Below are 16,026 nucleotides of genomic sequence, written 5' to 3'. Positions count from 1 at the left end.
TTCCTTTGACGCTCTCGGAGCCGTTCTTCCTCCTCTTCAAGTGAGTTTCCCACTCTTCTACTTTGAGCTCTTCATACTTTTTCTTTTTGTACTAGTGCACCCCAGTCGTTCCGGCCTTTCCCTCCTTCTTGACCCCGTCCTGACCGTAGATTTATTGGCCATTAGGGATGGGCGAAGTGGGAGCAGATAGCATCAAGTCAAAACTGGTCGCCGAGGACTTAGACGGATTTGTGGCTCGGTACCACCTTCCCGAGGCCTGCAATGTCACGCTCCCAGGGCCTGAGGAGAGGATGTCTCATCCTCCTCGAGGGAAGATCGCCATCAATGAGGGCATCCTCCAGGCCGGGTTCCGCTTTCCCCCTTCAGACCTAGTCTTACAGGTGCTCCGGGGTTTAGGAATGGCACCGATGCAACTGGTGCCGAACTCGTGGCGTGCTCTGACGGTCTTCCAGGTTCTCTGTCGCTTGCATGCGATTCCCGCCACCTTGAACGTTTTCTGGGAGCTCTACGGCCTGAGTGGCCACCCCCAGGACAAAGGGTGGTGGTGCTTCGCAGCGCGGCGAGGGTGCGGCCTTGTCAAGGAGGGTCCTACCTCCATTCACCACTGGAAGGAGCGCTTCTTTTTCGTTGATGCAGACCCCTCCTGGGAAATCAGGGCAATCTGGGGGACGCCGGTGAAGTCCCCAATTGGCCTGTCGAAGTTGTCGAGGGAGGAATCCGAGGGCGTCGCCGCCTTGAAGGGGTTGGTCGCCGAGGGCCAGCTTCCCCCGGTGGGCCGCCTTATTTCTGAGGATACCTTGGTGAACGTCGGTTTGAGCTCGGTCCCCACCGACCGTGAGTCCGCCATCGTTTCTTTAGCTCTTTTCTTCTCTTTCGTTCCTTCTTCCTTTCGGTTTCTCAGTCCCTGACTATCCCGTCCTTCTTGCAGAGGTCGACGACGTCATGCGGTCGGTGAAGTCGAAGGCTGTTGGTAGGGCGTCCCTGCTGGAAGCAGTCCGGAGGAGGAAACGAACTCTTCCGAGCGGGGCCCCACCGGCGAAGAAGTCCCGTAAGGAGATACCTCCGATGCCGACCGACGAGTCCGGGCCCACCGGTCAGGGAGATGTCGTGGGCACCGACCGGCAGCTGACGCTGTATCAGCCCTCCGGTGGTAAGGTTGCCGCTACTCCGGAGGTGCCACCTGAGCCTGCTCAAGACGGACGGGTCGGACGTGATCGGTCCCCGACCCGGCCTTCGACTCGGTCGGCTCCTGATGACTCGAGGAGGGACGCGCCGAGGCCCCGGCCGAGCGGGACCCTATCAATTCCTGGGGCGACCCCCGCCCCGAGCGCGATCAGCCGGACTCTTCCCCAGGCGATGGATAAGGGTAAGGCTGCAGAACCACCATCCGGCTCCGGGGAGAAATCGGGGTCTGCCTTCACTACCGATGGCGCTCGAAATCTCATCGAAACAGTGTTGCTGGAGAAGGACCGTCGGCGGGTCCGGGAGTTGGATGTCTCTGACGTTGGGGCCGCCAGCTGCGTCTGTCTCATGTCGGTGAGTGTTCTTCTGGCCGTCTTTCACCATTTATTGGCTCTGTTGTTCTCCGCCTGACTCCCTTATTTTTCCTATTTCTTAGCTCGCCCAGTACATGATCCGTCTGGAGGAGTGCTACAAGGAACAGGCGGGGCTTTTGGCGAAGGCCGAGGACCGGCTGAAAGCAATGGAAGAGGGAGGCCGGGCTGCGGCAGGCAGGACGACCGGGGACCTCGAGGCGAGGCTCCGGGAGGCCGAAGAGCGGGCACTCTGCTTCGCCGCCCTGGAGGAGCAACTGTCAGAGGCTCGGGAGCAACTCAAAGCCGCCTCGGGCCTCGAAAGCAGGGTCAAGAAGGCGGAGGAACGGGCTGAAAAGCAGTCCCGAAAGATCGCGGACTATCGAGAGCGGTGGGAGAAGGCCCAGCGGTCTGCCGACAACGCCTGCGACCGAATCCGCTCTTTTGAAGCCATACTAGGCGAACTGGAGTCGGCCCTGGAGAAGTCATGCACGGACGTCCAAGAGCTCCGTTCGCGCCTGAAGGAAGCCGAGGCCGCTCGGGTTGTTACCGAGGCGAAGCATAAAGAGGCTCAGGCTGATCTGCTGAGGGTCTCCTCTGAGGCCGAAGGCCGGATTGTGGCGAAGGTCTTGGAGGCCAAGGCTCAGATTATGGAGCGAGCTGAGGCGGAGCTGGCCGAGAAGAGGGCGGAAATCGGGCGTCAGGCGGTAGAGGCTTATCGCCAGTCCGCCGAGTTCGCCCATGATATGTCGGAGGCAGTGCGGACCTATCGCCAGTCTGACGAGTTTGTCCATGACGCGTCGGACGCGGGGGCCGAAGCCTTCACCTTGGGCTTCGAGGAAGGCCTGGCAAGGGTGTCGGCTAAGTATCCCGAAGTTGACCTGAGCGAGGTCTCCCTCCTGGACTCCTCTCCGGCGCCATCGCCTGCTGGTTCTCCTGCTGCTTCCCTACCTCCCGCGGACGAGCCCGGCGTTCCCGACCCGGGAGTTCCTCCAAGCTGACCTCTTGTACCTTTCATTGTCTTTTTTATTTTTGTATGTCGGCGTTTTGCCCAATTGTATGGGCCTCGGCCCTGAAAATTAATGCACGTTGAATATTTCTTCATCTCGCCTTCGTCCTCTTTTTTTTTTTTTTTTTTTTTAGCTCTTGGTTGCTTCTTGCTGACTTTTGATTCCCGAAGTTCTTCCGGCGCTAGGCTAGGCATCCGAGGGTTAAACCTCAGGAAACTCTTCCGGCGCTAAGCCGGGCATCCGAGGGTTAGGCCTCAGGAAATTCTTCCGGCGCTAAGCCAGGCATCCGAGGGTTAGGCCTCAGGAAACTCTTCCGGCGCTAGGCCAGGCATCCGAGGGTTAGGCCTCAGGAAACTCTTCCGGCGCTAGGCCAGGCATCCGAGGGTTAGGCCTCAGGAAATTATTCCGGCGCTAAGCCAGGCATCCGAGGGTTAGGCCTCAGGAAATTCTTCCGGCGCTAAGCCAGGCATCCGAGGGTTAGGCCTCAGGAAACTCTTCCGGCGCTGAGCCAGGCATCCGAGGGTTAGGCCTCAGGAAACTCTTCCGGCGCTAGGCCAGGCATCCGAGGGTTAGGCCTCAGGAAATTCTTCCGGCGCTAAGCCAGGCATCCGAGGGTTAGGCCTCAGGAAATTCTTCCGGCGCTAAGCCAGGCATCCGAGGGTTAGGCCTCAGGAAACTCTTCCGGCGCTAAGCCAGGCATCCGAGGGTTAGGCCTCAGGAAATTCTTCCGGCGCTAAGCCAGGCATCCGAGGATTAGGCCTCAGGAAATTCTTCCGGTGCTAAGCCAGGCATCCGAGGGTTAGGCCTCAGGAAATTCTTCCGGCGCTAAGCCAGGCATCCGAGGGTTAGGCCTCAGGAAATTCTTCCGGCGCTGAGCCAGGCATCCGAGGGTTAAGCCTCAGGAAATTCTTCCGGCGCTAAGCCAGGCATCCGAGGGTTAGGCCTCAGGAAACTCTTCCGGCGCTAAGCCAGGCATCCGAGGGTTAGGCCTCAGGAAATTCTTCCGGCGCTAAGCCAGGCATCCGAGGATTAGGCCTCAGGAAATTCTTCCGGCGCTAAGCCAGGCATCCGAGGGTTAGGCCTCAGGAAATTCTTCCGGCGCTAAGCCAGGCATCCGAGGGTTAGGCCTCAGGAAATTCTTCCGGCGCTGAGCCAGGCATCCGAGGGTTAAGCCTCAGGAAATTCTTCCGGCGCTAAGCCAGGCATCCGAGGGTTAGGCCTCAGGAAATTCTTCCGCTCGCTGGTCGGCCAAGGCTGGCGCAAGCCGAAGCGACCGGTCGGGGCTTCCGGCTAGTCTGCTCCCGGGATGATCATCGGGTTAGCCAGGCATCCGAGGGCCGAGCCTCGGGAGATTCCACTCGTTGGTCGGCCTAGGCTGGCGCAAGCCGAGGCGACCGGTCGGGGCTTCCGGCTAGTCTGCTCCCGGGATGATCATCGGGTTAGCCAGGCATCTGAGGGTTGTCAAGCCTCAGGGAAATTCCGCTCGTTGGTCGGCCAAGGCTGGCGCAAGCCGAGGTGACCGGTCGGGGCTTCCGGCTAGTCTGCTCCCGGGATGTTCATCGGGTTAGCCAGGCATCTGAGGGTTGTCAAGCCTCAGGGAAATTCCGCTCGTTGGTCGGCCAAGGCTGGCGCAGGCCGAGGCGACCGGTCGGGGCTTCCGGCTAGTCTGCTCCCGGGATGATCATCGGGTTAGCCAGGCATCCGAGGGCCGAGCCTCGGGAGATTCCACTCGTTGGTCGGCCTAGGCTGGCGCAAGCCGAGGCGACCGGTCGGGGCTTCCGGCTAGTCTGCTCCCGGGATGATCATCGGGTTAGCCAGGCATCTGAGGGTTGTCAAGCCTCAGGAAAATTCCGCTCGTTGGTCGGCCAAGGCTGGCGCAAGCCGAGGCGACCGGTCGGGGCTTCCGGCTAGTCTGCTCCCGGGATGTTCATCGGGTTAGCCAGGCATCTGAGGGTTGTCAAGCCTCAGGGAAATTCCACTCGTTGGTCGGCCTAGGCTGGCGCAAGCCGAGGTGACCGGTCGGGGCTTCCGGCTAGTCTGCTCCCGGGATGATCATCGGGTTAGCCAGGCATCCGGGGGCCGAGCCCCGGGACATTCCACTCGTTGGTCGGCCACTTGTCGCTCGCCGCCCATCGGGGTTTCTCCGTGCCCAGCCGCGACCGTGTTTCTCTTCTCCTCCAAGCGTTGCCTGGGGGGAACACGAGAAGGGTATTAAACGCTAATTAATGCGTTACCTGGAAAATCAGATCGCCAGTTGCTGCTGGTGAGGAGTGTTAGTTGAGCGGCCGCGATACGCGGGTTCTTCGAGGAGGATGCGGCCTGGGCGCGAGCGGAGACACGTGGACCTAGGGGTATACGTCACCCGGATTGTCCTGCACAAAGAATGCGATTTAAGGAGAATGACGCTTAGGAAATCGCGGGGAGATACGCCTCGGGAGCCGGAACGGCTCCGGATTCAGTGCGCCTGCATTTATTGGAGCCACCCGTATCGGAACTACCAGGGGGCCGCAGCTTGGCTATAAATACAGGTGCAGGTACGATGGAATTTGCCAAGCCGGAGCTGCAGGTTGCCATGGATCGCGGACCTCCTCCTTGGCATATGACTGAGAGACTCCTGTCGAAGGAAAGGGGAGGCGCTCCCCTTACAACTTCAGCCAACTAGCCGTTTCATCTGGGATCAACAAGGAGGGTCTCCCCGGCGGAACTCCGCCCTAGGCGTTTCATCCGGGATCACATCTCCCCTCCTTGAAGTTCAGCCTCCCGGTTGAGCTCTGCGCCGGACGCTCAATCCGGGACCGCGCCACCAAATGCTCCTCCCCCTTGAATCCCTTCTCTTCCCTACCACTGGGGAAGATGGGAATATCCTTTGGAGGCGGCGTTCCCCTGGGGGCAGCGGGAGCTTCTTCTGCGGCGGCTCCTCGTCTTTTTGGTGAGGTGCTGGATGGCGCCTCCGGTTAGAAGCACCCACTCGGAAGAGGGTTTGGGTCCCCACCTCTTCTTTACTTTCTTTACTCCCTAATTTCCCTCTGGGAATTCCTTGTAATCACACGAGCACGCCATTGTAACCAGAAATTATTGAAATGAAAAGTGTTGCACCTTTTTAAATTGTCTTTCTGGCCTTGTTGTTCTACTGGTAATACATCCGCAGGTTAGCGAAATTCCAGCCCCTTGGAATTTCTCGGCCATCTAGGGCTTCCAACTGGTAGGAGCCAGGTCGGTTTACCCAACGAACTTTATACGGGCCTTCCCAATTTGGCGCTAGCTTCCCACCTTCCGTAGGTTGAGATGCCTTAGCTCGCCTCAGCACCAGATCTCCAATTCTGAAAAGCTTCGGTCGGACTTTGGAGTTGTAATATCGGGCCACCCTCTGCTGATACATTGCCATCCGAACCTGAGCCATTTTCCTTGCCTCTTCCAAGAGATCCAAGTTCCCTCGGAGTTGCTCTGAATTGGCCTTGGGTCGGTGCGCGGCCACCCGAGGCGAGGGGAGTCCGAGCTCCACGGGGGCAACGGCTTCCGTGCCATAGGTTAGGCTGAAAGGCGTCTCTCCAGTAGGAGTCCGTTGCGTGGTCCGATACGCCCAAAGGACATTCTCGAGTTCCTCGACCCAAGCTTGCCCCGTCCGGCCGACCCGCGCTTTGATACCTTGGAGGATTGTCCGATTTGTGACCTCGGCCTCGCCGTTGGTTTGGGGATGCGACACGGATGTGAACCGATGCTCGATCCCGAATTCCTCGCAGAAGTCCCGGAAGTGCTTGTTATCAAACTGTCGACCGTTATCCGAGATGAGGACCCGAGGTACTCCAAATCGGACAATGATGTTCTTCTTTACGAACTTCCGGACTTGTGCCTCCGTGATGGTGGCCAGTGGCTCTGCCTCCACCCACTTGGTGAAGTAGTCGATGGCGACAATCAAAAATTTCCGCTGGGCCGAAGCGACGGGGAATGGTCCGAGGATATCCATTCCCCACTGTGCGAAGGGCCAGGGCGCGGTGATTGGCGCCAAGGGAACAGAGGGGACTCTCTGGACGTTGGCGTGGCGCTAGCAGGCGTCGCATTTCCGCACGTGATCCTTCGAGTCCTCCAACAAGGTCGGCCAATAGTAGCCTTGCCTCATGATCTTATGCGCCAAGGACCTAGCCCCCAAGTGCGATCCGCAGATGCCTTCGTGGACTTCGCCGAGGGCATAGGCCGCTTCCGCGGGGCGGAGGCACCTTAAGAGGGGGGCGGTAAACGAGGTCCGATACAGCCTCCCTTCATAAAGTACGTAGTGGGCGGACTTCTTTACAAGCCGCCGGGCCTGATCTTCGTCTTCAGGGAGGATTCCTTCGGCGAGGTAGGCGACGAGCGGGTCCATCCAAGACGGCTCCGGGTCAATTGCCATCACCGCTCCAGCCCCGTCAATGCTCGGGGCATCCAGGGTCTCCAGGTAGATTGCCCTCGACAAGTTGTGCGCGTCTGCGTCCACTAGGCGGGACAACCTGTCGGCCCTGGCATTTTCGCTCCTTGGGACCTGCTGAATGTCAACACTGCCGAGGTCGGGAATGAGTGTTTGCACCTTCCGTACGTAGCTCTGCATGGTCGGGCTCCGCGCCTCGAACTCTCCTCGAACCTGCCCGACCACCAGCTGGGAGTCGGTGAAGACTTTCAGACGCCGGACGCCGAGCTCCTTGGCGAGTTTGAGTCCCGTGACTAGGGCCTCGTACTCCGCCTCATTGTTGGTCACTGTAAATCCGAACCTCAAGGCATACTCGGCTATCACTCCATCGGGATTGGTGAGGACCAGCCCAGCCCCTCCACCTTCAGGGTTCGACGACCCGTCAATGTGGAGCGTCCAGATCGGGAGATCGAGGCTGGGTGTCTCCGGCGGCTTAGGTTCCGCCTCCTGCACAGTGCACTCAGCGAGAAAGTCCGCGAGCACCTGGGCCTTGATGGCTGGTCGGGGCTGGTAGAGGATGTCGAACTCACCAAGTTCTACTGCCCACTTCACCAGCCGTCCCGCATTCTCTGGATTGCTGAGAATCTGCCGCAGTGGTTGATCGGTCAAAAGGGTGACAGAATGAGCCTGGAAATAGGGGCGAAGCCTCCTGGTCGCAGTCAGCAGCGCGAAGGCGATCTTCTCAGCCTTCGTGTACCGCGTCTCGGCATCCCGGAGGACTCGGCTGATGTAGTACACAGGCTTCTGAAGTCTTGCCTCTTTCCGAACCAGTACTGCGCTGACTGCGGTTGGGGAGACCGCCAGGTAAAGGTAGAGCATCTCCCCCTCTTGCGGCTTGGACAGCAGGGGAGGAGACGCCATGTACTCCTTGAGCTGGTCGAACGCCGCTTGACATTCGGCCGTCCAGAGGAAGTCTTTTGGGCGCTTCAACACCTTGAAGAATGGTTGGCAGCGTTCGGCTGACTTTGCCACAAATCGTCTGAGCGCGGCGACCCTTCCAGCGAGCTCCTGAACCTCCTTCACTTTGGTCGGAGGGGACATATCTTGGATGGCTTTGATCTTGTCCGGGTTGGCCTCGATCCCCCGTTAGTTGACAATGAAACCGAGGAACCTCCCGGCCGAAGCACCAAAAGCGCACTTCGCTGGGTTTAGCTTCATGCGAAACTTTCGCAAGGTGGTGAAAGTCTCCTCCAGATCTGCAATGTGCTGGTCTGCATGGCGGCTTTTTACCAGCATATCGTCCACGTACACCTCCATATTCCGGCCGATCTGCTCCTTGAAGATTTTATTGACGAGGCGCTGGTAAGTGGCGCCAGCGTTCTTCAGACCGAAGGGCATTACCTTGTAACAGTACAGCCCCCGGTCTGTTATGAAGGCAGTTTTCTCCTCGTCCTGTGGAGCCATCATTATTTGGTTGTAGCCGGAGAAGGCGTCCATAAAAGACAGTAGCTGGTATCCGGAAGTCGCGTCGACCAGTTGGTCTATCCGTGGAAGCGGAAAGCTATCCTTGGGGCACGCCTTGTTCAGGTCGGTGTAGTCGACGCACATCCTCCACTTCCCGCTCGCCTTCCGGACAAGTACGACGTTTGCCAGCCACTCGGGGTAGCTCACCTCCCTTATGAAACCTGCCTCCAAGAGTTTGTCTACCTCCTGGTCGACCACCCGGATCCGATCCGGGGCACAGTGTCTCTTCTTTTGCTTTACTGGTCGGTGGGTCGGGTCGACGCTGAGGGCGTGAGAAACGACCTCCGGGTCGATCCCAGGTACATCGGCCGCCGACCAGGCAAACACATCTGCATTGGCTCGGAGGAATTCCACTAACCGGAGCCGAGCTTCCAAGTCGAGGTTGGCACCGACCCGGACCGTGCGGTCCGGGCGGCCTTCTTCGAGGGGAACTTCGATTACGCCCTCAGCCGGCTCCCCGTGCCGCAAGGCCACTTCGTCTCTGGCGTCAAGTGACTCGACGCTTAGGGCCTCCATGGGCTTCTTCCCTTTGAGAGTTGCTAGGAAACACTGCCGTGCGGTCGGCTGGTCACCTCGGACCTCTCCAATCCCGGCCGCCGTGGGGAACCGCATGAGCAAATGGTAGGTAGAAACCACCGCGCGAAGGGCGTTCAGTCCGGGTCGTCCGAGGATAGCGTTGTAGGCCGAGGGGACACGGACGACCAAGAACCCGAGCCGCACCGTGGCTTCTGCGGGTGCAATGCCCGCAGTCACAGGCAGCTCGATGACACCTTCGGCCGAGATAGCGTCTCCAGTGAATCCTATGAGGGGGGTGGATGTTTTGTGCAACAATTGTCGGGACAAGCCCATCTTTTGGAAGGCCTCGTAATACAAAATATCAGCTGAGCTTCCACTATCCACAAGAACACGCCTTACATCATAGTCCGCCATAGTGAGAGAGATCACCATGGCGTCATCGTGGGGAGTCTGAACCCCCTTTACATCTTCATCACAAAAAGTGATTACATTTCCGACCCGCTGCCTCTTCGCGACGGCCACTCCTGATACTTCCGCCGAGCCCCCTGTGTTCCTCACGGGCCGAGAGCAGCCCCCAGTGATGGTGTGGATCACTCCCGCAACGGGTCGATTCTGCTCCCGAGGCTCCTGAGGGGCCGGGTCGGCTGGACGCGGATCTGCGGGGGGACGTCGGTCGTTTACATATCGACCGAGACGCCCTCGGCGAATGAGAGCCTCGATCTCGTCACGAAGCTGGAAGCAGTCTTCGGTATCGTGGCCGTGGTCTCGGTGGTATTCACAGTACGCCCGAGAAGGCTTCCTCCCAGGGATCTTCTTCATCTGCCTCGGGACCGGGAGGTCCTCCCGCCCCTTGACCTCCATGAGGATCTGGGCCCGGGGGGCCAGGAGTGGGGTGTACCGGTTGAAGCGTCGGTGCGGAGAACGAGGGCGTATGGCGCCGTGGTTCCTTGCTGGTGACGGGCTTCTGCGCCGGCGTTGAGGCGTTGGGCTCCTCCTCTGGGGTGCCTCTTTTCGCCTTTTCTTCCCGGGCTTTAGAGGGGCCTCGGCGGCCTCCTTGTTCCGGTGGGAGGCTGCCTCCTCGGCGTCTGCATACTGGTTTGCCCGAGACAACAGCTCCGGGAAGCTCCGCGGCAGGCGTTTGTCCAGGGAGAAGGTGAGTCTGCCCTTCCGGAAGCCTCGCTTCAGGGCTGAGAGAGCCACCTCCTGGCTCAAATTCCGGACCTCCAGTGTTGCCTTGTTGAAGCGGGTGAGATAATCCCGCAGGCTCTCTCCCTCGTTCTGCCGGACATCGAAGAGGGAGTCGGAGACCAGTCTTCGCCGGCTACTGACGGCGAAATGGGTGATGAAGAGACGGGTGAACTGGTGGAAGGACTGGATGGAATTAGCCTCCAGGCCGGCGAACCACGCCCTTGCCGGGCCGCGGAGGGTCGCCGGGAAGGCCTTGCAGAGGAGAGGATCCGATGCTCCATGGAGGAGCATAAGAGTCCTGAAACTCTCCACGTGGTCCCGTGGGTCCGCCGCCCCGTCGTAGGGTTCGATCGCCGGCATTTTGAACCCCGGCGGGTTTAGGGTCCGCAGGATCCTTGAGGCAAGCGCCGGCTGGGAGGAGATCTCCAAGTCGGCGAAGGGATCTTTGGAGTGGCCCTTCAGGACCTGGAGCTGTCTGTGGAGATCGTCCACCCGCCGGTCCAGGGAGCGCGACCGGTGGGTGGGAGACAAGGAGCGGCGCGGGGGGGACCGACTGGAGTGCGGGCCCCTCGAGGACTGGGGTGTCTGAGAACGCGCCCGGGTCCGCCTCTCGTACCCCGCGCAGCTCCGATGAGAAGGCCCTGGCAGAATGGACCGCACTCGAGAATCCTCCTCGCGCCGGCGCTCCTCTCCATGGGAGAGGAAGGAGCGCGGGTTGTGAGGAAGAGGCGAGTGCTCGGGGAGCAGCGGCTCCTGAGCCCGCTGCGGCACCCGAGAGATCACACCCTGTAGATTCTGCACTGCCTCCGCGAGGGTGCGAACCTGCTGGGCTAGCTGGTCGAACTGAGCAGGTTCGACCGTCTGAATGGGAGGAGAAGCGGTGGAATGCTGCTGAGAGTGTGTTGGGGACGCAGCAGCCTCCCGGCCAGAGGCGCGAGAGGCTCCGCGACCGGAAGCATTGGAAGCTCCGCGACCACCTCGCCGTGCCATTACGATCGTTCTGAGATTCGGTGCCCTCCTTCTAGCGCCAACTGTTGCTGGTGGTCCAAACCGAGAACGATTGACACGACGGTGTGAACGGGGTTCCGCCTGAGTTGTCTTGGTTGGTGCTGGTTGCGCTCCACCTTCCGCCAAGGAACCTGCAAACAAGCCTTGCACCACCACCAGGGTGGTGATGGCCCTCCGACGGTCAAGTCAGAGGAGATTGGAGGAGGAGAGATGATAATCACAAGTGGGAGAGAGTGCTCTGGGAGGTATTGCTTACCCCCCCTTCTCCCCCCAGCCGCGTATATACCTGGCTGGGAGGTCCCTCAGGGGGGTTTGTCGTCGTGGGGCACGATAGAATGGCCACTGACATGGCCGTTACCGGGCGTCGTGGAGCAGCGCTGGGTACGGCCATGACAGGGCGTAGTGGAGCTCCGCTTTGTACGGTTGATACAGGAGATCGTGGGCAGCATCGGGTACAGCCGTTGCAGGGAGTAGTGGAGCAGGAGGCCGCGGCGTGCCTCTGGAGAATAGCCTGTCGTTATCAAAAGATCTCCGACTCGGGGTCGGAGTGCTGGATCATAGGGCAGCCGACCCGGGGTCGGGCTGCGAAGCCGAGGAGGTCCGACTCGGGGTCGGAGTGCTGGATCATAGGGCAGCCGACCCGGGGTCGGGCTGCGGAGCCGAGGAGGTCCGACTCGGGGTCGGAGTGCTGGATCATAGGGCAGCCGACCCGGGGTCGGGCTGCGAAGCCGAGGAGGTCCGACTCGGGGTCGGAGTGCTGGATCATAGGGCAGCCGACCCGGGGTCGGGCTGCGGAGCCGAGGAGGTCCGACTCGGGGTCGGAGTGCTGGATCATAGGGCAGCCGACCCGGGGTCGGGCTGCGGAGCCGAGGAGGTCCGACTCGGGGTCGGAGTGCTGGATCATAGGGCAACTGTAGCTTTTCTGGATACGCGTGCCGATCACGTGGGGCATGGCGGCTTAATTCCCCCATAACAGAAATATTAAATCTTCGGAAGGAGAAAATGAACAGCAAAATAGACTACTAGTGGGAAAATGTTAAAAGGGAGAGTCAAAAATACGTATTTTACCATTTTCTTTTCATTTTTATCTCAATAATTCTTGGCATTTTTGTGAAAATCAAAATCAATTCAACCATACTCCAATTTTGTAGTTAGATGGACATATTGTAGCCACCACTCTGTTCAAACCTAGCTTGCTTACTAAATTACAACCAATGGTCACATGCTCAAGTGGCCATAGGCTACTAGCAAGAACGGATCAAGTCAACAATTATGCTCAATTGTGACATGCTCGATCACAGCATATGTACTCTAGGTGCAAATAAGCATAATTAGATGGCATATTACTGTCACAAATGAACCTAGTTGAGTTTTGAGCAGCTAGAGCTTGGTTTGGCTAAAGCAGTACTTCATCTTTCTAAACAATCTGTTGGAATTGGGAGGTAACAACAAACAAGACAATTAAAGTACAACGGAATCAACAACTCTTCTACCTTGTGTAAACCTGTTAAGAAACAAACAACTAGAGCCAATCCACCTTATATATATATCAAGGCATTCAGAAATACCTAGCTGATCAAATTATCAAAAAAATATAGAAAGAACACCAAATTTTTACGTGGAAAACCTCTCCAATGTGGAGAGTAAAAACTACGGGACCGTAGTCCACCCAAGAACTTCCACTGTCAACTAATAATGGGTATTACAATCTATTCTCTTTAGCCAAAACTAGAGGTATATATCACTACATAATCTCAAGAAAAATATTCTTAACAAACATTAGTAATAAGAGGGAAATATTGAGAAGATCTCATATGAACAACAACTACGTTTTTGCAAATATCTGACTATGCTAAAAGACTGTAAATGGCGATCACACCGTACAGATTGAAGAATCACGTGTTATGAGCCTTCTATCCAAATTTCAACTTGATCGGATTATGGATCGCCTTCCGATCGTCGTTTGATCAAGACTGTGCGCTGAATATCAATTCTGCATCTTCTCGTTTGCCTCCCTCTATTTTTAACTCATGAAAGACAGTTCACATACCCTGCCTTCTCAACATGAGACGTTGCCCTAATGAATCTCTCATTTTGGGCCAAAAATAGTCTAACCAAAATGAGCTAAAAATAATTAACTTAGCCCACATTTGTTGGGCTAAGTTTTCTCCAATATAGGAGGGATAACCCAACACAACCTTCATTAACAAGAGATTCAACCTTGACTAACTTTCTTAAACCTTTGTCGTGCAAGCTTACAAAGTTTGGACTGGCTCATCTATAGAGTTGATTTGCTCCTTTCTCAACCAAGCAAGCCAAAAAAAATTAAAAACTCGATTCATTTATAGCCCTTTAATGAATTCGAGGGGACCACAATGCGTCCGGCAGAGAGAGATAAAACGCTATTTGTATCAACGAATATCAAATTGGGTAGCAACAATCCATCCGATGCAATATTATTATCCAATCACCCTGGGGTTCGAATCACGCGACCTTTCCGGAGCCCCTCTTCGGCCAGGCACGAATCTCCTCGATCAAATCAGTGAGCCCCTTGTACGACGACCCCCCTTCCTTGACCGCCTCCCGCGCCATCTCCCCGTACTCCCTCGCCCTCCGGCGCATCCCTTCCGCGTCCACCTCTCCCCCGATTATCCTCCCCACCGCCGCCCCTATCTCCGCCGCCCCCACCAACCCCTGCTCCTCCGCGGCCGTGCCCCGCCGCGCCCCCTCCGCCGCCCTCACTCCCGTCCTAAACACCTCCACCACCAGCTTCTCGTTCATGAACTGCTCCGTCGATAGCGGCCACGTCGCCATGGGCAGCCCCGCGCTCAGCCCCTCCAGCACCGAGTTCCACCCGCAGTGCGTCATGAACCCCCCCACCGCCCCGTGCCCCAGAACCGCCACCTGAGGGGCCCACCCCCTTATCACCAGACCCCTCCCCTCTAGCCGCCTCTCGAACCCCTCCGGCATCCACCCCTCACCGGCGGCCTCCCTCACCACCCAAACAAACGGCTGCCCGGCCAACTCCAACCCCAATGCCATCTCCTTCAGTTGCTCGCCGGAGAAGTGGCTCCAGCTCCCGAAGCAAACATACACCACCGAGTTTGGTTTCTTGGTGCCCAGCCAGGAGAGGCAGCGCTCGCGGTTGGCGGCGGCAGCTGGGTCGTTGCCCCCGCGGGCGGCGAGGTCACCGGAGTCGGCTGAGGCGAGCGCGACGGGCCCCACGAACCAGGACCGCATGCGGTCGATTTTGAAGTAGAGGTCGGCGTAGGCCGACTCGATCTCGGCGAAACTGTTGACGACGACGCCGAGGCTTCCGGACTCGCCCTCACTGACGCCGTCCATGGCGGCGCTGATGGGGCTGTCGCCACGGAGGAAGTCGGGCAGCTCGCGCCGGACCATATGCATGGGGTGGGGGAGGTCTGGGACAAGAAAGGGGTCGTCATCGCTGGAGACAGCGAGGTGGGGGAGGTGGCGGAAGAGGGCGTTCATGACGAAGACGGGGAAGAGGCCGAGGGCGTGGAAGGAGAGGCGGGGGACGCCGAGGTCGCGCGCGATGGCGGTGGTCCAGTGGAAGTGGATGTCGGCGACGACGGCATCGGGGCGGTGGAGGCGGAGGAGGCGGTCGTGGTCGGGGCGGGTGAGAAGAGCGGCGAAGTTGATTTTATGGGAGTCGGAGGGGGGGAGGGCGCTGATGTTCTCGACGCCGGGGGGGAGGCCGGCGGCGGAGGATGGGAAGGTGTAGAGGAGGGTGCGGAGGGGGAGGCCGGCGGCGGCGGCGCGGTCGACGGTGGGCTGGACGAGGGCGGCGTTGGCCGGGGTGAGGAGGACGGTGGAATGGACGCCGCGGGCGGCGAATAGTCGGGCGATGTCGACGAGGGGGATCATGTGGCCCGTCGCGAAGAAGGGGATAAAGAAGACGCGGAGTGGGCGCGCGGACTCCGCTTCGCCGGAGACGGAATCCATGGATCGAGGGTGACGGATCCGGACTGGAGTGCAAAGCAAGCTGCGACCGGTATATAAAATATTAAAATATTACTATAAATTATTACTGTTCAATCTGTATTAGTTGCAAGATGTCATGTACTAAATGCTACTATTTATGGTTACCGTTTATTACACCTAATATAATAATTGCATCGCCTTTGTCACGTCCGTCGGACGCAACAATATTGCCCCCACGCGCGTGACAAGCCACCCACCCGCAGCACGACGTGGCGTCTCCGGCAGCCTGATACGCATTATCTCTTGGCTGTAAAAATAAATAAATAAAAATAACTCTGACCCAAACTTTTTAGGCTGAATTTTGATTATATATAGAACAAAAAATGGGATCGGATCAGGGTGACTCAGAATCCGGTCCGATCCGACCTATTTGCACATCTAATTATATGGAATCTATTTTCTTCTCAAACATAGAATCGAGAGTTTTGTCTTGAACTTGACAACTTAACCATGGGCTGCATTGATTGGAAGTTGCAATACGTTTGGTTTACTTTTTTACGGCCAATGTTTCCTTTGAGACCCAGGAGATCACTTAAGTGTACGGTTGCAATCGAGTCGAGTCGAGTAGCTTAAGGTTCGAGCTCAACTTGATTCAAACTACTCAGGCTCGAAACTTAGCTTGAGATCGGCTGAGCCTTAATTTTCAAGTTTAAACTTGATTCAAAGCAATACTCGAGATTGACTCGATTCGAATATTAACCAATTTATACTCGAGCTCAAATTTGAGCCTTGATCATAATTTAAAAATATAATTAAAACAAAAAATAATCTATTATATCTTTAATTATTAAATTAATAATATATATTGTAACTATAATTAATATTATTAAAAGTATATATTTACGAGCTCGACTCAAAAAATTAT

The 16,026-nt window shown here is 57.4% G+C and overlaps 1 protein-coding gene across 1 annotated transcript; it reads right to left on the bottom strand.

Moving 5' to 3' along the window:
• Positions 1-13,359: 13,359 nt before the first annotated feature.
• LOC108511604 (scopoletin glucosyltransferase-like) lies at positions 13,360-15,258 on the bottom strand. The gene has a single exon (XM_039127341.3). It carries the CDS (start codon positions 15,120-15,122, stop codon positions 13,641-13,643), a length of 1,482 nt encoding a protein of 493 aa, XP_038983269.3. The 5' UTR covers positions 15,123-15,258; the 3' UTR covers positions 13,360-13,640.
• Between the last annotated feature and the right edge of the window lie 768 nt (positions 15,259-16,026).

This window comes from Phoenix dactylifera, chromosome 7, assembly GCF_051530095.1.
Source record: "Phoenix dactylifera cultivar Ajwa chromosome 7, Ajwa_hap1_PhDact_Kaust_v1.1, whole genome shotgun sequence".
NCBI classification, from domain to species: domain Eukaryota; kingdom Viridiplantae; phylum Streptophyta; class Magnoliopsida; order Arecales; family Arecaceae; genus Phoenix; species Phoenix dactylifera.
This window is presented reverse-complemented; position numbering and strand designations above follow the sequence as displayed.

What these genes read in the sequence shown, in the direction of transcription:
- LOC108511604 (XM_039127341.3), bottom strand. Translation starts at nt 15,122, where the DNA reads ATGGATTCCGTCTCCGGCGAAGCGGAGTCCGCGCGCCCACTCCGCGTC.